The 27,303-nt window shown below is 40.5% G+C and overlaps 1 protein-coding gene across 3 annotated transcripts in view; it reads left to right on the top strand.

Annotated features, from left to right (window-relative positions):
- The window catches only part of chchd3a (coiled-coil-helix-coiled-coil-helix domain containing 3a), a 127,079-nt gene that overhangs the window by 23,710 nt on the left and 76,066 nt on the right, over positions 1-27,303 (top strand). For all 3 annotated transcript variants that reach the window (XM_057855303.1, XM_057855302.1, XM_057855301.1), the window contains exons 4-5: positions 5,220-5,313; positions 22,090-22,270. In XM_057855303.1, the coding sequence (XP_057711286.1) occupies positions 5,220-5,313; positions 22,090-22,270 (275 nt within the window). The remainder of the gene's footprint in view (positions 1-5,219; positions 5,314-22,089; positions 22,271-27,303) is intronic.

Genomic DNA, 27,303 nt, shown 5'->3' with positions numbered 1-27,303 from the left:
TCGCAGGATGTGCGATTATTATTTTTTCGAGCACATTAACTTTTGGTTTGCTTCATAAAAGCAGCAAGTGTGCCGAGACATAGCTTCCTGTATTCCTTTTATATACAGCAATCTTCATCATTCATTAAATGGTATCATAGGAATACAAGCATATATTGCGGTTTTGCAATTTTTTGCACTTTCGGTTCTTAAATGAATGAAAAATAAATGAATAAATGAAATTAAATTGAAGCACCTTGAATCTATAATGCAACAATAAAAAATAACAAACTAAAATAACATTTTGATGGTGAAGAATATGATAAATTGTTGAAATAAACAAGAAAAATGAGGGGAAACAGGAAAAACTAATAAAATACTGAATGCAATACACTAAAACAGTAACATGGTACGTCAACCAGTCTTCCCAAACAGAGCTTTTCAAGTCATCTGGTGAAAATTCTTCTAATTTCATTATTGCAATATATATCGCAGACCCCCAAAAAGTCGCAATGTAAGTTTTTTTTCCCAATATCGTTCAGCCCTAGTGTCAATCATCGTTAAACTTGCATAAGTGTGCTTTGGCAACTCATTGTGTAAGTGAGCGGCTGTTCTCAGCAGCGTGAGCGTCAAAGTGTGAGTGGATTTAAGTGGACTCGCTCAATGAAGCATTTAATAAAGACAAGCATTTTTCAACGTTATTCTTGTTTAAAAAATAAACGACATTATGAAGACGGCATGTAACATTTTTGGAACCTTTGTAAAAAAGTAAATAAAAATAAAAAATAAAATAAATAAATAAATTAAAATTCTATACGGTGGGGTTAATAAGTATTTAGTCAACCACTAATTGTGCAAGTTCTCCCACTTGAAAATATTAGATAGGCCTGTAATTGTCAACATGGGTAAACCTCAACCATGAGAGACAGAATGTGGAAAAATAAAACAGAAATTAGCAAATCATGGTGGAAAATAAGTATTTAGTCAAGATCTCAATACTGTCTTACGTACCCTTTTTTGGCAATAACGGAGGCCAAACATTTTCTGTAACTCTTCACAAGCTTTTCACACACTGTTGCTGGTGTTTTGGCCAATTCCTCCATGCAGATCTCCTCTAGAGTAGTGATGTTTTGGGGCTGTCGTTGGGCAACACGGACTTTCAACTCCTTCCACAGATTTCCCATGGGGTTGAGATCTGGAGACTGACTAGGCCACTCCAGGACCTTGAAATGCTTCTTACGAAGCCACTCCTTTGTTGCCGTGGCTGTGTGTTTGGGATCATTGTCATGCTGAAAGACCCAGCCACGTCTCATCTTCAATGCCCTTGCTGATGGAAGGAGATTTTCACTCAAAATCTCTTGATACATGGCCCCATTCATTCTTTCCTTTACACAGATCAGTCGTCCTGGTCCCTTTGCAGAAAAACAGCCCCAAAGCATGATGTTTCCACCCCCATGCTTCACAGTGAGTATGATGTTCTTTGGATGCAATTCAGTATTCTTTCTCCAAACGCCATAATTTGTTTTTCTACCAAAACGTTCTATTTTGGTTTCATCTGACCATAACACATTCTCCCAGTCCACTTCTGGATCATCCAAATAGCTCTCTAGCGAACCACAGACGGGCCTGGACGTGTACTGGCTTCAGCAGGGGGACACGTCTGGCAGTGCAGGATTTGAGTCCCTGGCGGCGCATTGTGTTACTGTGGTCCCAGCTCTCTGTAGGTCATTCACTAGGTCCCCTCGTGTGGTTCTGGGATTTTTGCTCACAGTTCCTGTTATAATTTTGACGCCACGGGGTTAGATCTTGCATGGAGCCCCAGATCAAGCGAGATTATCAGTGGTCTTGTATGTCTTCCATTTTCTAATAATTGCTCCCACAGTTGATTTCTTTACACCAAGCGTTTTACCTATTGCAGATTCGGTCTTCCCAGCCTAGTACAGGTCTACAATTGTGTCTCTGGTGTCCTTCGACAGCTCTTTGGTCTTGGCCATAGTGGAGTTTGTAGTGTGATTGACTGAGGTTGTGGACAGGTGTCTTCTATACCGATAATGAGTTAAAACAGGTGCCATTAATACAGGTAACAAGTGGAGCCTCATTAGACCTCGTTAGAAGAAGTTAGACCTCTTTGACGGCCAGAAATCTTGCTTGTTTGTAGGTGACCAAATACTTTTTTTCCACTGTAATTTGGAAATAAATTCTTCAAAAATCAAAAGATTTGATTTTCTGTTTTTTTTTTCCACATTCTGTCTCTCATGGTTGAGGTTTACCCATGTTGACAATTACAGGCCTCTCTAATCTTTTCAAGTAGGAGAACTTGCACAATTGGTGGTTGACTAAATGCTTATTTGCCCCACTGTATGTGTGTGTGTTTGTGTATCCGATATTTGATTGGGAGTCTGTATCGGCAGATTCTCACAATCGCCGACTCTGACTTGAACGCAAAAATATGCGATCGGGACGTCACTAGTAAATATCCCATAATATTGTTGGGACAGCTGCGGCTTATATTCCGATGTGGCTTATCTATGAACAAATACAGTTTTCGTGTCAAATTTAGTAGGTGGCGGCTGATAGTCAGGTGCACCTTTATAGTCCGAAAACTACGGTAATATCAAATTTTTGACATTACCGGTGGACTCGTATTTCTAACATTTACCCTGTAAATGATCCGTGGCTGATCCTGATAGAGTTGTAACGCCGTTGATCAATGATGCTTCTTGCCGCCGTCAAACACGTCGGCTGAGGCGTGAATAATGTCTCCGCCGGCGTTTCCTCCTGATCCGCATCACCTCTTTATTGTACCGAGCTGATCATATTTTCCGCTCTCGTTAGCCGCCGCTTTACGGCGTGGGAGAAAGTTTACCGTCGATGCTTTGTCGCGCTTATGACGGTAAGTTGAATTAGTAAGCGCGGAGGGGTGCTAAAGCTGCTGGCGAAGGTGTGTGGAGTTTTTATATGAAGATGGTGGGAAAGATAAATGCTAATGAGGTGAGGCTTAATGTATTTCTTGCAAGAGTTTGAGTATATTAAAAAAAAAATGTTTGGCAAATGTGAATATAATGTGCAAGAAACAAGATTTTCTGTATTCTGTAGGATTCCTTCAATAAAGTTCTTAAATGAAATAATGATTGATGAGTAGGAACTGTCCTTTTCTCATGAATACAAAAATAATATACAGTGGTATGAAAAAGTGTCTGAAACCTTTTGGAATTTCTCACATTTCTGCATAAAATCACCATCAAATGTGATCTGATCTTTTTCAAAATTACACAGATGTAAAAACAATATCTGCTTTAACTAAAACCACCCAAACATTGATTGATAGGTTTCATTATTTCAATGAGGATAACATGCAAACAATGACAGACGGGGAGAAATAAGTGAACCCTCTTCGTAAGGAGACTTAAAGAACAATTGAAACCAATTTTTACCAAACAATTTAAGTCAGGTGTGTGCCCAAGCACTGATGAGTGGTTTAAAGTTGCCCTGCCCACTATAAAACACACACCTGGTGAGAATTGTCTTGATGAAAAGCATTGTCTGATCTGCATCATGACCAAAAGAGCTATCTGAACACCTGCGATCAAGGATTGTTAATTTACATAAAGCTGGGAAAGGCTATAAAACCAGCTCTAAAAGTCTGGATGTTGATCCATCGACAGTCAGAGAAGTTGCCTCCAAATGGAGAGTTTGGCACTGTTGTTCTCTCCCAAGAATTGGCCGTCCACCAAAGATGACGCCAAGAGTTCAGCGCAGAATACTCAGAGAGGTAATAAAGAACCCTAGAGTGTCTGCTAAAGACTGACAGAAATCACTGGCACAGTCTAATATTTCTGTGCACACATCAACCATATGTAAAACTATGGCCAAGAATGGTGTTCATCGGAGGACAGCCACTGCCGTCTAAAAAAAAAAACATTGTTGCTGATTTAATGTTCGCAAAAAGGAGGAAAAATGGAACAGCTCATCAACATCAACACCTCATCCCAACCGTGAAGCATGGTGGAGGGAGTATCATGATTTGGGGCTGTTTGGCTTCCGCAGGGCCTGGACAACTTGCAATCATTAATGGAAAACTGAATTCAAAAGTTAATCAGGATGTTTTGCAGGAAAACCTGAGGCCGTCTGTCAGACAGTTGAAGCTAAAAAGAGGATGGATGCTGCAACAAGACAATGATCCAAAACACAGAAGTAAATCAACTTCAGAATGGTTTCAGAAGAACAAAATACACGTTCTTGAGTGGCCAAGTCAAAAGTCCAGACTTGAACCCCATTGAGATGCTGTAGCATAATCTAAAGACCAGCGATTCATGCCAAACATCCCAGGAATCAGACTTAACTCCAGCAGTTTTAGTAGAGAAGAGTGGGCCAAGATTAGTCCTGATCGATTTGCAAGACTGATCTGCAGCTACAGGAAGCGTCTGGTTAAATAATATTAAATACACAAAATTTTAAATTTGATGTTTCACTTATTTTCCTCCCTTCTGTCATTTTTTGCATACTACTCTCATTAAAATATGACAACCTATAAATGTTTGGGTGGTTTTAGTTAAAGCAGACACTGTTTTTTCATCTGTGTGATTTTGAAAAAGATCAGATCCCATTTGATGGTGATTTTATGCAGAAATGTGAGAAATACCCAAAGGTTCGGATACTTTCTCATACCACTGTATGCCTATCTGCCATGTTTTAATTAATACTAATGCATTTACCTTCACATGAGGTCCACAAAAGCTAGCCTTTATTAACATTTTCAGTCTCGAGGGAAATTGTCTTTGTGCGTGTCTGTGTGTGTATGTGTGCCTTTTCACTGCCCCACTGTTATTACATTTTACCAGGTTATAATAGCCTCTGACAATAGGGATTATCCCATCTAACTAATGCAGTGTGAGTGTAATCTCCACACACACCCATAGCCGTTTCGTGGAGGGCACGGTGTGGCACTTGTGTCTCCCGAGCACGTTTTGGCCTGGTCGCTGGCTGCCATCTTTACTTTCATGCTTAATTACCTGCCAAGATAGAGCAGCGAGGACACAAGAGGCGTCCACGTGTGATGTCCCTGACATGAATATAGCGAGATAAGGTTGCAGGAATTTGAGCGTAGGAGATGTCCGTGCCAGTGTGTTGGGACTTATTTCATTTGTGAGGCGTCCTGAAATATACAAGGTCTTTGCCCGTGTCCTTAACCCGTAAGTTGTATTTTTGCTGAGTGTCTTGTTTTTCTGTTTTCTGCTTAGTTGATGAAGAAGCCCTGAAAAAAAGGATCAGCGATGAGCTGTACGAAGGCTTGGAGAAGCAGAGGGTCAAGGCGGAGCAAGACCTGCAAGCTTGGTGAGCTGCAAAAATATACATACTGTAGTTACAGTGGTAGGAAGAAGTATCTGAACCTTTTGGAATTTCTCACATTTTTGCATAAAATCACCATCAAATGTGATCGGTCTTTGTCAAAATCACACAGATGAAAAAAGTGCTTTCACTAAAACTACCCATACATTTCGAGGTTTTTCATATTTTAATGAGAATAGTATGCAAACAATGACAGAAAGGGAAAAATAAGTGAACCATTACATTTAATATTTTCTGCCCCCCCCCCCCCCCCCCCCCCCCCATGACTAATCTTGGCCCATTCTTCTCTACAAAATTGTGTAGTTCAGTCAGATTCCTGGGATGTCCGGCATGAATCGCTGTCTTTAGGCCATGCCACAGACTCTCAACGGAGTTCAAGTCTGGACTTTGACTTGGCCACTCCAGAATGTGTATTTTGTTCATCTGAAACCATTCAGAAGTTGATTTACTTCAGTGTTTTGGATCATTGTCTTGTTGCAGCTTCCATCCTCTTTTTAGCTTCAACTGTCTGACAGACAACCTCAGGTTTTCCTGCAAAAAGTCCTGTAAAACTTTTGAATTCATTCTTCCTTTACTGATTGCAAGTTGTCCAGGCCCTGAGGTAGCAAAACTGCCCCAGATCATGATAGTCCTTTCACCATGCTCCACGGTGGGGATGTTGTTGGTGAGGGTTTCCATTTTTCCTCCACACATGAAGTTGTGTGTTTCTCCCACAGAATTCAACTTTGTTTTCATCAGTCCACAGAATATTTTGCCAAAACTTCTGTGGAGTGTCTAAGTTCCTTTTTTGTGAACATTAAACGAGCAACAATTTTTTTTTTTTTTTTTTTTACACATCAGTGGCTCCTGCTGGCCATAGTTTTACTTATAGTTGATGTGTGCACAGAGATATTGTAAGTCTTTAGCAGACACACGAGGCTTTTACCTCAGTATTCTGCACTGAACTCCTGGCGTCATCTTTGGTGGACGGCTACTCCTTCGGAGAGCAGCAACTGTCCCAAATTCTTTCCATTTGGAGACAACTTCTCTGACTGTCGATTGATGAACATCCAGACTTTTAGAGATGGTTTTGTATCCTTTCCCAGCTTCATACAAATCAACAATCCTTGATCGCAGGTCTTCAGACAGCTCTTTTGACCGAGCCGTGAGGCACATCAGACAATGCTTCTCATCAAGGCATTTCTCACCAGGTGTGTGTTTTATAATGGGCAGGGCAGCTTTAAACCACTCATCAGTGATTTGGCACACACCTGACTTAAAATGTTTGGTAAAAATTGGTTTCAATTGCTCTTTAAGTCTCCTAAAGCCTGAGTTAAGCTCCCGTGTTGCGGTGACAGTGCAGCGACTACGGCGTCATTTGACATTTGATGGTTCTTTGTCCAGGTGACGCGTTGCTCTGTAATTCGCCGCCAAGCCACTAGAGGGGTGTGGCGTTATATTTGTACGGTTTTGGGGCATGCTTGTTGACTTCCTCTTGTCTAGTTTAACGGAGAAAAAAATAAACAATGCAAGATGGAACGCTTGAATGTGGATCTTTAGCTCATCAACATTGAATAAATGTTGATCATACAAATTTTGAGGCGTATGCGACACAGAAGACTGTTTTGAGGTGGTCTGTCCCAATTTTTGATGCCGCATAGAGAGTTCTAGCGAGACTTCGGGTGGAAACCAGCTAGCTGTAGCGGCTAGCTTCAAACTGGCGTCGAGCACTGCATCCAGAGTTATGTCCGAGGTCTGCAAAGCCCTCCAGCTCGATTTGTTTGCCGTGTCCTACAACCAGCGAGCGGCAAGCCATAGCAGGTTTCTGGCGTTTATGGAACTTCTCAAACTGCGTTGGAAGCCTTGATGTTAACGTTGTCATTAAAGCAAAGAGGCACTCTCAATCAGTGATGATGTTTCGTGTGTGAAATGTTTGTTGTTGAAAATTAAACATCAAAAACAACTCTTTTGGTATCAAACCAATGCTTTATTCTTCATATACTTGAAGTGTGACACGTACTGTAAATAAGTCAGACTCACAGCAAACATATGTACACAATAAATGATGAAGTGCACTAACCAAAAAATACAACATAAAGTGATAAAAAGCCGGCAGTTTTTGGCCGACTGGTCAACGCTTCGTTTGGCCACTCGATTCCGAACACACATATACTTGTCTCGTGGTTCTTCCATTTTTTTTATTTATTTATTTATTTTTTAAATTATTCAATTGCTGGCTGACCTCCAGCCCCTTATTTTCAGCAATCTCCTCCCACGAATTGCTTGCCATTGGGCAATCTTCATAATGTCTTGAAGAGACATTGTAGAAGTTGTCGTACTTGCTCTTCGTTGACACTCTCATCGGCTTGGTCCATTTTTGTGTATCGAAAAATGTTTGAGAATGGCGGTGATTTTGCGCTAAACCGGAAACAACAGTCTGAGCGGACCAATCATAGTCCATTTCCACCGCGTCACACGCGTTGACGCGACACAAAGTCAGGGGGGATAAAAAGGAGCCAGAGAGGCTACGGCGCAGGGTCGTAAATCGGGTCTTCCTTGACGGCGCAGGTCTGATGCGGAAGCGTAACTCTGATGTTGATGAGCTGTTCCATCTTTCTTCCTTTTTGTTGCAGTGGCTTCTTCCGTGGAGTCCTCCCATGAACACCGTTCTTGGCCATAGTTTTACATATAGTTGATGTGTGCACAGAGATATTGGACTGTGCCAGTGATTTCTGTAAGTCTTTAGCAGACACTCTAGGGTTCTTTTTTACCTCTCTGAGTATTCTGCGCTGGACTCTTGGCATCATCATTGGTGGACGGCCACTTCTAGGGAGAGAAGCAACAGTGCCAAACTGTCTCCACTTGGAGACAACTTCTCTGACTGTCGATTGATGAACGTCCAGGCTTTTAGAGCTGGTTTTGCATCCTTTCCCAGCTTTATGCAAATTAACAATCCTTGATCGCAGGGGTTCAGATAGCTCTTTTGACTGAGTCATGATGCAGATCAGATGATGCTTCTCATCAAGACAATTTCCACCAGGTGTGTGTTTTATAAGTGGGCAGGGCAACTTTAAACCACTCATCAGTGCTGACTTAAAATGTTTGTTAAAAATAGGTTTCAATTGTTCTTTAAGTCCCCTTAGGAAGAGGGTTCACTTACTTATTTTCCCCCTTCTGTCATTATTTGCATGCTATCTAGGGCTGTCCCAAACGACTAATTTTCTCCCGATTAGTCAGCAGACTATTTTTACGATTAGTCGATTAATCTAATAATTTAAAAAAAAAAAAAAAAAATATATATATATATATATATATATATATATATATATATATATATATATTTTACTAATTTAGCAATGAAATTTTTGTTGATGCTTATAAATTCACAAAAACATTTTGGAACACTTAAATTATTTATTAAAGTACAAATAAACACGTAAGTAACAATAATAAATCACAAATAAACAATGAGTTCAAATGCTGAAAGAATGGAATGCAAACTGATTGAGAGCACTGACTTCGCCTTTCCAACATGATTCAAAATAATTCTTAAAAAAAACACCGAGCATTAGTATATTATAGTACTATATATAATAATATTATAATAATTGTAATAATTATTCATTGCCAATCAGATTTTTCATAAAGCGTGTCATTTTAAAGGTATTCTTAGTGTAGAATATGAATTCTGAAGTATGTGGATTAACTTCAGAAATCGTTATTTATATGACGAACATGACATGCATTTATTTTGAAATGTTCACCGGAAGTACGTTCGCTAAACAGCTAACTTCAACTTTACACTCCGCAAAAAAAAAACTTTTTGTCATTGCAGGTAGTGTCGGTAATAGATTTTTTTTTTTTCATTTTATTCGTTTGCAAATGCTGTTAACCAGTGATTTTTCATGTTTGAAGTGTCACCTTTTAACCACAAGTTTGCTTTCACGATACGATTGCCAATGTTTATAGCAGGCTAAAGTAGGTTGCCTTTTTCCCCTCCATTCACCTCAGTGTTGCAGCATGTCTGAACTATAATTCTACAGCGTGTTGATCAGAGAAAGGAACTGGAGTCTCATATGCCATCAGCATGCACGCACGCTCGAAGCGATAATATGCAGCCGTGAAAATTAGTGCCCTCATTTTTATTTGCCGTGCGATAAATGGACTCATTGCATATCGCGACAGGCTAAGCAACTTCAATAAAACATGTCGTTAGTTAGTTAGATAAACTTACAAACTGGGTGACGGCACTTTAGGTGTTTATTCACGGCTGACGTGCAGCCAAGCTTGGCATTGAAGAGACAGGACACAAGAGGGTACCCTCCTTTGTTTCTTTGAAATAAGTCAGTGTTTTGGACACTCTGGTGCGTTTATTTGGCTTTGTGCCGCTTTCCCCGCTTGCATACAGAGCGTCCGACATTCTGAACTTTCCACGCATATATTTTTTTAACCCTTCATTAACCGTCGACGGATTTACGTCATCGATGACGTCGACTATGTCGACTAGTCGGGACAGCTCTAATGCTATCCTCATTAAAATATGAAAACCTATAAATGTTCTGGTGGTTTTAGTTAAAGAATATATTGTTTTTTCATCTGTGTGATTTTGACAAAGGTCAGATCACATTTGATGGTGATTTTATGCCGAAAAGTTAGAAATTCCAAAAGTTTCAGATACTTTTTCATACCACTGTATGCGCGCTTTCATAATGGAATACAGTGTGCGTTGTTGTTAAACGACTTCACAGTCAGCCGTACCTGTTCAAGGATTTCATTTTCCGATGTTTCCCCACTTTCATTAATAGTCATAAAGGTCGGCATCCGTCCTTTCCGATCCCCACCGCGTTTCTAATCTGCTTCCCTTCCGAAGTGCATCAGCACTTTTCTTCTCTCTGTCTTCTCCGGATCAATTAATCACGCCCGTGAAGGGAGGGCGCTAAACCTGAGGTAATTTCCTGGATGTAAAGTCGGGCGATCCATTAGCTTCGCTGAAGACGGACAGAACGTCTTCAGTTCATAAGTAAAGGAGCAAGCAGGTGCTCTGCGTTGTTGAGCCCCTTTTTTAATAGACCTGGATACTGTCCAGTGGACCCTGGTGAATAGACTACAGTGATTAGTGGCTAAACACACACAAAACACAAGCTGCCTCGATTAGAGAGGAGGTAGTGTTAGATTATTGATTAACCTCCTCCTTTAGACCCATTCAAGAGAAAAGTGCCCGGGACAAATGGTTGTTATTTTTCTTTTTTTGCGGTTTTCTTATTTTAAATGCAACTGCTTCCTGCAGCTCATTTATTGATGTCTGTTAAAAGGAGTAAGTGGCTCACGATTGCTCCCTCCTTGCAATTAATGGACATCACGGCAGCTTTCAAGCACTTGTGCGAGGGTAGTGGAAAATGCAGCAATAACTAAGCAATCATCAACTGCTCTTGAATGTTTCGTTCTGTATGTGTGCGTGCGTCTCATGTGATTTTTGTCTGTCAATTGACTTTAAGCTCTGAACTGAAATTAGACCGCAGTTCTAGAAAATAACACTCTGTAGAAGTCTGCTGGGTTCAATGACCATATTTGCTTTGCCTTTTTTGCAGTTATACAGTGCTGGCCAAAAGTATTAGTAGTAATGTCTTCATTTATTGTGCTTGAAATAGAAAAAACACAAAAGAGAATTGGAAAAAAAATTAAACCTCCTCAAACCACTGAAATGCAGATAAAACTGCTTTTGGCACAGTTATTCCTAGGGGTGTGGCGAAATATCGAAATGGTGATATATCGTGATACTTTGCATCCCAAAAGGTTATTGATACGCTCACGCCAAGAATCGAGATATCGTTTTAAAAAGGTATGAATGTTTCAACAAAAAAAAACAAAAAAAATTTTTTTTAAAAGACTGAACCAACAAGTTGCTACCAAAATCTTACTACATAATAGTGTTTTTGTTAACTCAATGGCAGCCATTGACAGTCATTCTTTCTGATTTTCAGGGCATTTACAGGTCACTTTCTGTTTATTTTAGAGCATTTACAGGTAACTTCCTTTTGAGTTTGAGTCACTGCCTATTCATTTGTGGGATTTCCGACTCACTTCCTGTTCTGTAACCCAAAATCAACAGGATGTGCCCATAAAATGCCCCAAAATCAACAGGAAGTGACTGAAAATCAACAGGTAATGACCTGAAATGGCCCAAAATGACTCCTTGCCTGGCATTAATTGGCTGCCACTCATGGCTATAGAAGTGGGAGGGGCCTGCTTGAAGTGGGAGGGGTTCATTTCTTGCCACCATCCCAGTTCAAATGGATTGGACGTAAACTTACAGCAGAAAGATGACGATAGCTTGTTTTTCTGTTTGTTAGTTGTTTTGTAGAATGATTTCCTAACCAATGTATCGATAATCGCTGTATTGCTATATCGTGAGCTACATCGCTGTATTGCTATATCGTGAGCTACATATCGGAAATCGTATCGTATCGTGAGTTACCAAGAGGTTCCCACCCCTAGTTATTCCTATACCACCTACAAACAAAAATCATTTTCATTCAAAAAACCGTCATATTTTTTCAATGATTTGCAAAATAAGTCAACAAAAACAAGTAACCACAACCTCTGTCTAATTTTCCCCCCATATTTCTGAAATGCAAATCCTCAATTTTAACTTGTTAAGAACATTGAATGTACATTAAAATTGAAGCTAATGTAGATGTTTACTTACATTTTTTTTTTTTTTTTTAATAAAGATATAGCTAACATGCAGTACAGGCCAAAAAACACACCTCATTCAATGCATCACAAATGAAGGTCCCTACCCCACTGATAAAGCAATAAATTTCACTAACCAACCCTGAAAAGGCATACCTGTGAAGTCAAATACCATTCTAGGTGACTCTGTAGGGGAAACCCTGCATTGGACTTTATGCCACAGGGTTTCAAAGCGTCGGGAAAAAGTAGCGGCTTATCGTCCGAAAATTACAATAATACCAATCACCGCAATGACTGCAAGGCAGTCACATTTGCTGAAAAAGTCAAATACACTTACCGTTACAACTCGAGTACACATTTATGAACACAAGCTGTGATCTCCACTAAGGTTCATTTGTTGCCTCAGGACATTGGCAGGTTCAGAATATCAAGCAACAACCTGGCCCGTATTTGATGAAGGTGCTGTGAACGCCACACTGTTACATCTGTGGATGTCTTCATTACTGTATTGGAATCAATAGGAGCCTCACTAGTTTTTGTCGTGCTGATACAGCAGCTCAGAGGAAACGATGGCTAAATCGACGAGTGGGTGGTTCGGAGCAGATCAGTGAGTTGCAGAAGGAATTCAAAATAAGGTACAGTAAGTTTTATCCAAGTTTTAGGTAAAGTTGAAACTGAGTAACAAGAAGTTGCCGTCTCTCCCCTGTGCAGCACATTGCGTCCTATCGGGAACGAATTTGAAGGTAAAGGTTTAAAGTCTTTATTGGTTCTGTGGAGCTTTCAAGCCGTAAATGAACTCCCGAGATCTGCATTTCGCATGGCGCAATGGAGCAAAGAGGTGAAGTTTAGGGCTGAGCGAAGAGTCAATTTGGACGTGGCCCTTAACTCATTTGTTTGCACGGAGCTGCAGCTGCAGGGTGCAGATTTTCCAGCGACGCATCGGAGCGGAACGTCTCCCAAGAAATAGGACGAGGCGGACAGAACTGCTGTCGCTCTTCCATCAAACTGTCCTTCCGTCAACAGTTCATGCTCGGTTGTCCATGTCGAGATTATTAATTGACTTTTCAAACAAAGCAATCTGACACAGCGTGGTCTTTATTACATTTTGCCGTGATAATTTTCGTCTCCGGTGAGGTTTACACACCACTTTGCATATTCAAACAGGCCCGATAAGAGCTGACCATATGCTTCTGATCAGCCACAGTCGTACTTTCGAAGACCATTGTAGTTATTTTTTATCATTGCGGCTTGGTTGCAGGGAGAGGCGAATACAAAACAGCTTTTATGTTACAACATTTCTAAATTAATGTGCTCCCTTCATTGTCCTCGCTTAATTTTTAACTCCCCTTTCATAGTCAGGTGTGCTGTGTTTATGTGCCTGCGCATACGTGTTGGGGAGAGCGCATTGAGGCCATCAAATATTCATGGCCAGCATTCAGCGACATTATTCCCAACATCAATATTGCATAGTGGCTCTAAATGCCTTTGTTTCAGCCTGATTTTGCCGGACTCCATCCTGCTTGGTGCACTGTCTGGAGATAAATCTCGAGTAGATGACTGTAAACATTGGTGTTTGGCAGAAACAGTGTATTAAGGAATTCAGGCGGGAGCTGTACTGTAAAGGAATGACAATAGGGAGTAATTTAACTCATTTGCGCCCAAAAACGTATAAATACGTTCTATTTGAGGCCCGAGCACTAAGCGTGCGAAGGCCCTATTGTAATGCAAGTGTTGTCTATTATTATGATTTTTTTTCATGGCAAAAACAGCTTCAAAAAGTCTATAGCACCCATATTCCAAACCCAACAAGAAATCGGCTATCTTGGATTGAATGTTGAAAAACGTGCCATTTTAGTCGAAAACCAGCGTGCATGTTGGAGACAATTACGCCGAGGCAGTTAATTGGACCCTCCTCAAAATTGGTCAGACTGTTCATGAAACATATGAGATGTTAGGTTATGAAAATGGTGAGTTTTCATTTATGGGCCTGACCTGGGCAGGGTACCAAAGTCGGGCGTTTTTTTGGCAAAACGCCAATTCAGAAAATGACGATTAACTTCCTGATACAAGGTGGAATCTTTTTCATATGTGGCATGCATGTGAGGTGTCCGAGCTTGAATACGGCTGCATTGAAATATTACCCATTAGGCCTGGGACCCCCTAGTGGGAACAGGAATTGCCTTTTTTTACGAGCAAGGCTCCTCCTCCTCGGGAAAGTAATCAATTGACCTTAAACTTGCATCAGGTGAGCCTTAAGACATGTGTTCAGGTATCTCATGATAAATGTCCAAACCGAAAAGTGAAAAGACCCTCGGCATTTTGTCTCAAAATGGCCAATTTGCAGGTCTGAACATGCTCGAAAACTCACCAAAATTTGCACATACATGCGGTTTCACGTAAATTTCAATAATTTAGCAATGTTGTGAAAATATGGAATAAAATGGCTCAGTGGCGCCCCCTTAAATTTTTAAAAAAGGCCTGTCCTATTAGTTTTTTTCAAAGTAGAGTGATGAAATTTGGGGTGTCAATACGTTGTGCAAAACTGCTCCAAAAAGTCTCTTGCACCAATATTCCAAACCCAACAGGAAATTGTGTATTTCGGATTGAATATTAAAAAACATGCCACTTTAGTCAAAAACCAGAATGCACGTTTAAGACCATTACGCCGAGGCAGTTAGTTGGACCCTCCTCAAAATTGGTCAGACTGTTCATGAAACATATGGGATGTTAGGTTATGAAAATGGTGAGTTTTCATTTATGGGCCTGACCTGGCAGGGAACCAAAGTCGGGCGTTTTTTTGGCAACACGCCAATTCAGAAAATGACTAATAACTTCCTGATACAAGGTGGAATCTTTTTCATATGTGGCATGCATGTGAGGTATCCCAGCCTGAACATGACCTTATTGAAATATTACCCATTACGCCTGGCGCTCCCTAGTGGGAACAGGAAACACAACAAACACAAAAAAACACAACACTTAACATTATATTCTATATGCTTTTGTTATGCTTGAATGAGAACATTGTTGCATAGAGCGTCATTGTTAATCTGTTTGAGTCTGCCTTCCCATGGCCTTGGCAATTGTAGACTGTATCACAATATGCCCAAATATGGACTGTTATTTTCCTATGTTTTTCAATATGCCCTGAATGAATACAAGGGAGGACTGTGGTTTCTTATTATCGTTCTAGCCGGGACCGGTGTTCAAGGTCTCAGCTCAAAAATGTTTTCGTATTGAAAAGTTCCCAGGTTTGTGAGATGATGAGTTTCGTTTCTTAGTAAGTTACGTTTCACGGTGTGCTTCGGCACCGCCCGTTCAACAGTATAAATGTCCAGCCTCTATCATACTTCTTTGTACTTTCTGGGTGATCACAGCTCCTTGCTGAATCACATAATGTTGTACCCGAGAGCTCTTGTTCGTAAAGCCTTTGAAGCAAAGCAATCCATGGTTGGGGTGAAATTCATTTCTCTAATCGGGCTATCGAGGTAACACTTGTCTTGGAGTTCAACGTTGAATTTCCCTGACAGATATCGGGCGTTCTCCAGTCTTCCTGTGTTGGAACAGGGTTTCCCGCCATTTGTTCTGGACCATCAGAACTGATTGCAGGAGTTGGTGGCTTCCGTGTAAGAAGGCGTTATGTATCTTATGCCCTATATTCTGCTTGTTTTCCTTAATCTATGGTATAAGTGCTATTTATTTTAGATTGGGTGAGTTAGAGTAATACAAACAGTCAAACAGTAAATATGAGAAACAATACTATTTCCGATTGATTATATTACACATTTAGATGGTGCCTACGAGAAAAGGTAGTCCTCTCCTTCACAATGAAAATAAGATGCCACCATCTAAACAGTTATTGGTTTCTATCCAACTCACTTGGAGCCAACCCCAGAACCAATGTTCTTCCTCCCTATGATATTAGTCCCATGTCTGTTACAACAATAAGCAATTATCCAAGCTTGACCACCTGAGTTTAGACACCAGTTCATTTGGAAGCATCGCTTCAACATTGAAGCCCTAATATTGTCAGAATACTGCATGACTTCCTGTTAGGTGTCGCCCCCTCTTGAGTGCTTACATCCATAACTCAGCATGCATTCTGCCCATCAGAACAAACTGTGCCAACCAAGCTGTTCACTTGGAACATACATTCTGATTGAATTCCTGGATACCCGCGGAAAATAAAGTGTCACCACTTCATTTTGCGCACTTCCAGTCCAAGGGCAAACATCATCCATGTCCTCCAAAATCATTCCATTACACAGAGGATGTTTTTTTTCACCCCCCTTTTTGGACTGAAGCATCCTCTTTCTCACCACTCTCTTCCCCACCTGGTGTCAATCCTTTACAGCCAAATGAAAAATGTGTCCAATATCCCCGGGAGAGTGCAATAATGGCTGGAAAGCAATAGAGGCGAGGCAGACAGATAGCATCCAGCTAGTGATAGCGGTCTTTGCTTGGCTTAGCACTTGTGAGAAAGTCTGTGGAAATGCACTTTTCTTTTGCCAGGTTTCCTTTATTCGCGATGTATTTATTTTTAACATGGTTTGGTCTATTTATACTGAATGATTGGAAGGGTGCTGATGCCTGTGCGCCATATGCCTCCAATTTTTGTACACTTTTTGAGGAAAGGCAGCTTTTCAACTGCAGGTTGTGGGGAAATGGTGAATGTAAAAGGCTATTAGGAACTGTCCCCCGTGTGTACGCGCGCATGTTCGCGTGAGGGAGTGGGAGTCCGAGCCCCATGATGGATGGAGTGTGCTGACGTGTGCGGCCCAGCGGACTGTGGGAGTGGACATGGCTGGCTTCCCTCCATCTCCTTCTCCAACTCCTCACTCAGTCTTTGCTTGGCTTCCTCCGGGGCCAAACATGTCAGGTCGCCGCTTCTCACTTTTTCCCCATCCGTCGTCCTTTTTGGAGCCTCGTGTGACTTCCAATTCGCCACCGCTCTCTGACATTTCGTCAGGTCGAGGGCGCCTTGGAGGTACCTGACAGGACCTACCTGTCATCATCGTGCCAATTTTATGACTGCTTATGGTCATCACTGAACCCTGTCTGTTCAGTGAAATCTCAATTGAATTAGACTATTTTGGGGATATATTTTTAATAAGGGTGTAACGGTACATGTATTGTATGTAGGGATGTCCCGATCCAGGTTTTTGCACTTCCGATCCGATACCGATATTGTTTTGCGTTTCCGATCCGATACTGGCCGATACCGATACCGGCCTCTCTGAGCATGTATTAAAGTTTAAAGTTATTTAGCCTCCTTACTTAGTTGTCAGACTCATGTTGAAAAGGGTTTTAGTAGTCTTGATAACAACTTGCCAGCTGAATTAGGTGAGTTGGAATAACACATAATGGTTGGTAACAAGAAACTGACCTGTTTATTAAATGATAAACACAAAAAATTATAAATAACAGGCCCGGATCTAGGTTTTCCCACCAGAGTGGGCACCAAGAAAACTTGAGGGGGCACCCCCAATGCAGGCTTTTTTTTTACCCTCTCCTGGCTTGGGACCGGCGCAAGTAGGACACTGCCTTGTGTCCCGTTGGGGCTGCATTAATTTTTTGGGGGTCTGTTTTTTGTTTTTTTTCATTCATCTATCTACTTATTCTCGCTCTTTGCGTGATGTCACGATGACGTCATCTTGCATAGCAACTTGTCGCCATTTTGAGATGGAGGCACGCACAGGTAAACTTCCGTAGACAAACATTGTCTGAAATTCATATATTTCAGATGTGTTTTGCATCTTTTTTTCATAAAAACGTCTTAAACATGACTTATTATTATCACGAGTCACTGCCGAAAGACGCGAGGAGGCGATACGACTTAAAATTAGTGTGTATTGGCCTGCAAATCTGCCCATACAAAGTCGCAGCTGATAGCTGGATAAACGATCCAAAGGAATTGCCTGCAGTGGAGTGGACGAACTTTACTCATTGTCTGCGTAGTCCAGCTCTTTTTCTCGCGTTCGGGAACTCATGGGTACTACATTGCGACAAATGGCTATTTGTAAACCACATAGCATTACAGGTTTGAACCATTTTAGCGTTTTTTTGATAAAACACGAACGCAACTCTCTCGTCGATAAACAACGATGGCACCTGCCTCGACCTTTTGTTTCCTTGTTATGATGTCTCCGCCCCATTCGGCTCTTTCCGGAACACTTTCGGAAATGTTTGTCATTTTCGATCTATTTTCGATAATTGCTCATTAATGTGATTGTTTTTTTTGTTAACTTTATCAATATTTGTTATCTTGGCACATAACGGTTCTATTGATGTCTCACACCCTCTTTTCGTTTTCATACCTTTTAACACTCAAAAGGGTGAAACAAAACAGACAAAACAACTCAATCAAAATATGCACAATAAATGAAATCGCATATGTACTGCCCTATCTGTAGCAAACTGCATATGAAAATATGAATAAACAATTAGCAGAGTGCCCGAGACGCCATTTTGCTAACCTTCTAATTCGTGGGTAATTAGCATATCACAAGTTTCATGCTAAGTGAATCTGTTTCACTTTTTTGCACTGAAGTACACACAGTTCACATATTTATGGTTTTAAACACATTTAAACAATACATACCGGCGATGCAACCTCAAATTTAAGGCAAAGTGGTCACAGAGACTGCGCGAACAGACTGCGGCCGTCGTCGTGTGGTTCTCTACCGAACAACATCACTTCCGTGTTGCAGTTTCTTTCAAATAAAGTGCGCATGAGATGCAGTAAATTAAGGCGTCCACTAGATGATGCCAATTAGACGTAAAAGCAATAAAACTCATGTATTCAATCACAAAACCCATCAATCTTTTATGCATAAAAGAACACCGACATTTTGATTGGGTGGGCACGACTCACGTCTGGGTGGGCTGTGCCCACCCCGGCCCCCGCATACATCCGGCCCCGATAAATAACAAACAGAAATGACATATTCAGACAGTAAAACATGCTAATAATATTGTTAACTGTCTTAAAAAAGCAAAACACACAAACAACCTCAAACTATTAACTATTACACACTCCCTTTGATTTGCTTGCCCAGCCCGAAAAACCCCAAAATTTTATGTTTTATTTGTAGGCACGAGCCCGAAAAAACAACATTTTATGCATTATTTGTGAGGACTCAGGAGCGATGCGTGGTTACGTTTTGTGTGATCACGTTTGGTGACGCTAGTGCATATATGCATCATAACAAATTATAGCCTGTCTTTTGTAACAAATTCTCCCAGTTAAACAAGACTGTAAGATGGATATTTAGTAAATATTTACATATTTTATATTTGCATTTGTGTTCTAACAGGTGGATAGTGGATTTGACATTTATTTTAATCTCCTCGAGTTGGCAGAAAAAAAGACCCAAGTTTTCTCAATGTTTAAATACTCTACATATTTTTATCATTATAAATATATTTACACCGCGAAATAAAGCTGGAAAAGTACATACATACATACATACATCGTTTTAGTATAAACATATGAATATATATTTTTTGAAAAAAGTCTGCCCGATGAGTCTAAATACACTTTACTCACGAGAGATAATGGCTCGTCATCCAGAACGATTCCTTCGGCAATAACTCTTCCCTGGGCTTTGGGACTGTCAAGTGCCAGTTTGTCACGCATAGCAAAAGTTTCTGCCAGTGTTCATTGCGTATGACCTTTCTTTCTGTCTTCGGTTTTCTCCTTCTACTTCTCATATACTCCTCAAACTCCTTGTATTGTTTGTGGTGGTATTTCGATAAATGCTTGATTAGTTTGGTTGTATTAACACTTCTTACAGCTTTACCACCACGCTTGACTTTATTGTGGCATATGTTGCACTCTGCCTCGTCTATGTCGTCCTTTAAAGTGAAATAATCCCACTTAGCTGACATTTTTACCGATAGTCTCTGTCATATGGGAGACGGTAATGTAGTGTGTTGAAGGTGTGCGTAAAATGTGGACCGGATTTTAGGGAAACCGAAGCAAAAACTGGAATGAATTATGTAAGTTGGTGCACTGGAACACCCGGACCGGACTTTAAAAAAAAATAACTGGATCGGAAGTCTGGATCGGAATTTTTCCGTGTTGGCCGATCCGATACCGATACGCATTTTTTTGCCCATATCGGTGTCCGATCCAATCCAGATATCGGATTGGGACATCTCTAATTGTATTGAACCGTTTCGGTACGGGGTGCTCAGTTCGGAACGGAGGCGTACCGAACGAGTTTCTGACGTAATGTAACCCTTAATTTTCAAGGCTGTGAGTCGATCAGGTTACAGTTTCTTTGTGTAGATCAGGGGTCATGAATTAAAAATCCTCTGGGATTAATTAAAAAATTACAATAATCTCGGGTCCGGAAATATTTTTTATCCAATATTGCCAAATGTTTCGTCTCATAGTGCCTTTTCAATTGCTGCTTTTTACAAGCGCTACCGTTGTTCGGCCATTTCTTACTACGCGGCGAGACATCTACACAACGCTCAGCGCGCTTGCGCAAGCATCCGAACGCATGCGCACATCGGTCAGAAGCAGCAAGTACTCACTATTTTTGTTTTTATTTAGTTTTTTAGAACCTTTTCATTGCCTCAAAAATACTTTTTGCATGTATTACCCTCTCATACTTTTAACCATTGTGTGTTTTTGTGTTAGCTTTGAAGCGGTTGACCACATTTGTCACGTAGCGTATTTAAACCGTCCTTATTTGCTATAACTGCATTTAAGTATTTTCTTAAGGCATTTTCAGTACGTTCTGCCTATATGCATCCAAACAAAACAAGTTTAGCGCGCACGGTAGTACTTTGGGTGTCAAATTCGACAATATAGGACGTTTCGCCGATGTAGCAGATTTTGGCAAAACACAGTTTCTGAACAGATGAGGCATAGCGGTCTTGTGCTGCCACCAGGTAAAATGAACAAAAATGTGTTGGGTCTACTCCTCCTTAAACACTCTGTTTTCTGCATCAATCTTGCGTAGTTTTGAGCACGCCATTTGCCGTACCTGCTTGGCAGCAGTTGACATGGCTCTTACTAGAAGCGGCCACGAGGGATTCTCTTCAAATTGGTCCCATGAAAAATCATAAAAAACGGACATTTTTATGAATTTGTAAAACCCGCCCGGACGACGAGGATACTACGTGAAAGTAGGACTTGTCCGGGCAAAAGAGGACGTTTGGTCACCTTAGGTTTACCCATGTTGACAATTACAGGCCTCTCTAATCTTTTCAAGTAGGAGAACTTGCACAATTGGTGGTTGACTAAATACTTATTTGCCCCACTGTACATAAGCTGCACATGGACTACTTTTCATTGTTTGTGTCATGAAAATATATACTTAAATATCTGCAGAAATGCGAGGGGTGTACTCACTTTTGTGATACACTGTATGACCATTTTGATATTTTGTCACACCCCTAAATAAAATATTAGTCCTCTAGCAATTGGCCATTGTGGAATATTTCTGCAAAATTGTCACTGAACAATTTTTCACCCTGACAGTCAATATTCAGCTGCCTCTACTCGTCTTTCTACTATCTCTCAGGATTTGACTCAAAAGTTTATTGGAATCCTCGCCGACTTTTCTTTCAGTCTGTCATAATTCGCCCTGACACTGGCTTTGTCTGTTCTGTGTTTATTTTACCTCGCCACTTGATTCCTAGCAGAGGAGGCTGTTCAGGGGGTTTCAGGGACGTTCCTCCTATTCTCTAATCAAGCACTCTGTCGCTGCACAGGGAGCACGTTGCTAGGTAACTACGAGAGCTCAGTGACTGGGGTTCAAATAGTGGTCTTGTGTCTGCGAGGAGCTTAATGCTTCTGTGAAGGTAACAGCACTTTCCAGCCGTTAAATATTGACAATCACACTTGAGTGCAAATGATTCGGAAACAATACAAATTCATTTCAGTTGTTGGAGACGTGCTCGCTGACTGGAGTTGTAAAGGCATGTGCGCGGTGGGTTATTCTGACACATTTTGAAAATCAATATCCGTGTGTTTAAGCCTCTTACTGGGTTTCGTTCGCACTCAAATTGCATGTGTGACCTTTTTTTAAAACCATTCTGAGTTGACTGAAAAATTTGGTTAATCGTCCACAGGCTGGAGGCGGAAAAGTCCCGCGCATCGGCCCAATCTCAGGCCGAGGCCAAGCGTCACGTGGAGGACGAGGTGGCCCGCATTCTGTCGGCCGAACGCGCCGTGGCCCAGGAGAGCATCCAGCAGGCCGTCATCAGGGAGCGCATCGTCAGCGAAGACGAGAAGCTCCGCGTTCAGCTCTACGTGAGTACAGACTTAGGAAAACTTTTTTTTTTTTTTTTTTTATCTCGCAGTGCCTCTTAATTTACTGCCTTTCCAACCCACTGAGGTGAATTTTGCATGCGGAAATCGACAGGTCATGCCTGGCTTGCTGACAAATTTCAGGTCTGTTGGCGTGCGAGCATCACTTCAGGCTAGAGTTCATTGATCTCGACCTCCCTCGCACACATTCTACTTACATTAGCTGTAGGGGCAGAACACAAACTGGAGACTTTAGCTCACACTAAGTTAATATTTCTACAGTACAACAGAATTTTCCTATTTACGCCACTTTATCTTTTTGTCTAATAATATTATTAGGGCTGCAGCTATTGAATATTTTAGTAATCGAGTATTCGACTGTAAATTTTATCGGTTAATCGAGTCATCGTATAATCGAGTCATCGTATAAAGCATTTTTTAGGTGAAGAGCAATTATAAATATACATGAGAAAACAACACATTTCACCTAAGATAGAACCATTTTCAGACAATCAATGTCTTTATTTTCGATGTTATTTTCGAAAAATACTAATTCACGGCTTTCACTCAAAAAACATCCAAATTCCTTATAAAACAAACAAACAAAAAAATTAAGCTGATGGGATTTTGAGTTTTTGCAGTGTTCAAAATAGGGCTGCAGCTATCAATTATTTTAGTTAATCGAGTATTGGACTGAAAATTCTATAGATTAATCGAGTAATCAGATAAAACATTTTTTAAGTGAAGAACAGTTATAAATATACATGAGAAAACAAGACATTTCACCTAAGATAGAACCATTTTCAGACAATCAATGTCTTTATTTTTGATGTATGTTGTTGAAACCCATTAGCAGTGTATCAAATACTTGTTCTCCCCACTGTAAGTATCGTTTAGTGAAAGCACAACAAAAATAATATTCCTATCTCTCCCGAAAAAAATAATGTTCACAAAAAGAAAAGCACTTCAGTCGATAGTAATGAGGCCCTATTCTGACACACAGTTAAACAACAATGCAAAATGAACTGGCATTCCATATCAAAATAGCTATGCAAAATACACATAAAACTTAGACTTTGGTCACTCTATTTTTATTATTGTTATTTTTATTCTTCTTATTATTATATTAACTCTACTTTTGATGGAAAATTTTACAAATTTTATTAAAACGAAAACATGAAGAGGGGTTTTAATAATAAAATTACTATAACTTGTAACTATAGCATTTATCGTTTAAGAACTACAAGTCTTTCTATCCGTGGATCACTTTAACTGAAAGAATGTTAATGCCATTTATGGATTTATTGTTACAATAAACAAATACAGTACTTATGTACAGTATGTTGTATGTATATATCAGTCATGTGTCTTATCTTTCCATTCCAACAATAATTTACAGAAAAATATGGCATATTTTAGAGATGGTTTGAATTGCGATTAATTACGATTAATTAATTTTTAGGCTGTAATTAACTCGATTAAAATTTTTAATCGTTTGACAGCCCTAATATATATATATACAGTGGGGAGAACAAGTATTTGATACACTGCCAATGGGAAAACCCATTGGGAAAACCCATTGGCAGTGTATCAAATACTTGTTCTCCCCACTGTATATACCTAAAAATGCCGTTACGCTTGATAACACACATCACTTAAAAGTTAAGATTTTTTCCCACGGGTTTCAATTGAATTTCTATTTGTGTCAAGCCATTTTTAAGTTCTAGTTAAGTTTTAAGTTAGTCTAAACTGTAAGTCCTGATAGGATTTTGAGTATTTGCAGTGTTCAAAATAAATGTATGATACAGGCTGTATTGGAGCACATTAGGGACCAGTGCTACTTGGTGTTTTATCCAGCAATGACTACTGAGCTAAAATTGATAGTTAGCATTATTGAGTTTTTATTTTACACCCTCATTACTCCACAACGCTATGTTATGTTATAGCCTGTATGTAAGACACGTTAGCCACGCATCAACAGTGGTCATAATTAATAGAAACCTATCCCTCCGCAGGGCTAACGTTACTTGAATTAGTGACAGTAACGTTAATATTTATTTATTAGCGCTTAGCGCTCTTTATTAGCGCTTAGCGCTCTACTGCTTTAAGATGGCGGCTATTTACTAACGCTGCCCAGGGGCGGCCGAGTCTGTCAAGTCGCATCTAGTTCAACATACATGTGATCTCTATGAGACTCATCAGACGCGACCTACCAACGTAGCATCGTGCGGGCTAGTATGTAGCAACGTCGGCGTCGTTTGTAGCGGCTGTCGGTTGCAGTAAGTTTTTTCTTTTTTTTTGTGTTTCTTCCTCTACGCACGTGACATCAGCGCGTTGTCCCGCATTAAAAGTAGTCCGAGCAAAACGTGATGCTTAGAGCTGTCAAAATAAACGATTACTCGAGGTGAATAAAATTACTCGGATCAGTTTTTAAACTCGAGTTACTTGAGTTGCTCGAGTATTTGTTTTAGCTCTAATGACAAGCATGATGTTTACTCTGGGGACACAATGCGGTCAGTTTCTCATTGCGTCCCGAAGACCGCGCTGTGTATTAGTTTCGCTTTACTTGACATATTTCAATAATCAGAATTTGGATGTTTGTGAATCGTTCTCGAATCTTCCACGGCCGAATCGCTCAAGGATGTAATGACGGCTGGGCATGTTGTACCGTGGTTCTAAGTGTTGGATGGTGCGTCCTTACTCACAAGAGATAATGGCTCGTCATCCAGAATGAATTCTTCGGCAATGACTCTTGTTATTCCCTGGGCTTTGAGACTGTCGAGTGCCAGTTTGTCACGCATAGCAAAAGTTTTTGCCAGTGTTAGTTGCGTAGGACCTTTCTTTTTGTCTTCGGTTTTCTTAACATACTCCTCATATTGTTTGTGGTGGTGTTTCGCTGAATACTTGATTAGGTTGGTCGAATTCAAACTTCTTACAGCTTTACCACCACGCTTGACTTCGCTGTATGTTGCGCTCTGCCTCTTCGACTTTGTCGTCCTTTAAGGTGAAATGATCCCTCACAGCTGACATTTTTACCGATAGTCTCTCGGTAAATTGGGAGACGGTAATGTAGTGTGTTGAAGGTGTGCCGTAAAAGCGGAACGGATTTTAAGGAAACCGAAGCAAAAACTGGAATGGATTATGTAAATCGGTGCGCTGGAAAACCCGGACCGGACTTTCAAAAAACTGGATCGGAAGTCTGGATCGGAATCTTTCCGTGTTGGCCGATCCGATGCGCATTTTTTTGCCCATATCAGCGTCCGATCCGATATTAATGTTAACGTAACATAGCTATTAAGAGTTATTCAGATAACTATAGCTAAAAGAACATGCTAACAAGTTTACCAAACCATCAGTGTCACTCCAAAACACCAAAACAACATGTGAAATGTTATAATAATGTGTTAATAATTCCACACATAAGTCACTCCAGAGTATAGGTCGCACCCCTAGCCAACTATGAAAAAAAAAAAACTGCGACTTAGTCCGAAAAATACGGGAAACGAATACCGGAAGCAGTAAAATTTAATTTGGATCTTTTTTTCTAATCAAATACTCTAATCGATTAATCGTTGCAGCACTAAATATTCTACTTTCATTTGTCATATGCACATTCCCAGTTTTTCGCTGACATAGCATTATTTCCGCGTCACTCAGGAAGCACGTGTAAATCTTTTGACGGTGGTTCAATATTTAATCAGGTGTTTTTATTGCACACGTGACTGTATTTCCGCATGTTTTTTAATAGAATGTGAATTGACCTGAAGCCTGTTCTCCACATTCATTGCCGCAGAAAACATTTGTCATTGGCGGTAGTTGCTGTTGACTGTGCTATTGATTACTCCCCCTCCTCACCAAAGTCATTAAGATACAGGTCACGACGAGCCCTGCAACTACATGCATTCTCTCCTCTACTTCACGCACAATAAGAGCCATGATGTGAACAGTTATGCCTCCCCACGCTCACCTATAATAGCCATAACCTCTGCAGCCGCGGCCCGAGCCAATTACAATTGTCGGCATGCTGGAGCGTTGCCTCGCCGGCAAGAGTTCAAACGGCGTGTCGGATTTAAATTCAGCTCATTGATTCAGGATCTCATTGCACCTGATTTGTACCACGCCTGTTAGGCAGCTAAAAAAACACAATTATGGAGAACATTCCATTTAGAGAACCTGAAAACGGGAAAACAATGAGGAGTTGATAAACTAGCTCGATTAACGTATCTAGAGCTCGGTGGTAAGTGCATGTCCTGAAGGCCTTTCTGCCACCGGCGTCACTTGTGACAAGACGACTCTTTCCATCTAGCGAGTCCAGCTACTTGTAATTGAAACTTCACAGGAGCGTAGGCAGGGTTGCGGCTTGTCAGTCACTATCGCTGGCTTCCTGCGTTTCTGTTGTTTCGTCGACTTCAGTGTCAGGGTTCACATGTGTTCTGCCAGTCACGCACAGACGTTAATTGTCAGATACACAAATTCTAAAGAGGTCAATACAAACATTGAACAAAGAATCGAGACAGTTTTACATCCATATGTACAAAGAATTCAGTGATTGAAGCATTTATTCGCAGGATTTATCTTTGTTTACACATGGAGGCAGCTAATTTTCTGACTAGCCTCATAGTTGGCAATATTTACGCAAAATAAATACTACCTGCACGTTTTTTTTGCTTTTAACCAATAATCGAGACTGTTTTACGTCCATATCTACAAAGAATTCAGGGATTTAAGCATTTATTCACAAGAATTTTCGCCAGAAAAGCTCTGTTTACGTCTTGCGGCCGCTAGCCTCGTTCGCCACATAGTAGCATTGAACTTCGACATACATACAGTACGTAAAATAAATGTTAACTGCACGGTTTATTAGCTTTTAACCAAGAATCAAGACTGTTTTACATCCATATCTATAAAGAATTAAGGGATTTAAGCATTTATTCACAAGAATTTTCGCCAGAAAAGCTGTTTACGTCAGGCGGCCACTAGCCTCATTCGCTAACAGAGTAGCATTGTGCTTCGACTTATGTCCATAAAATAAACCC

Source organism: Corythoichthys intestinalis, chromosome 13 (assembly GCF_030265065.1).
Source record: "Corythoichthys intestinalis isolate RoL2023-P3 chromosome 13, ASM3026506v1, whole genome shotgun sequence".
Lineage (NCBI taxonomy): Eukaryota > Metazoa > Chordata > Actinopteri > Syngnathiformes > Syngnathidae > Corythoichthys > Corythoichthys intestinalis.
This window is presented reverse-complemented; position numbering and strand designations above follow the sequence as displayed.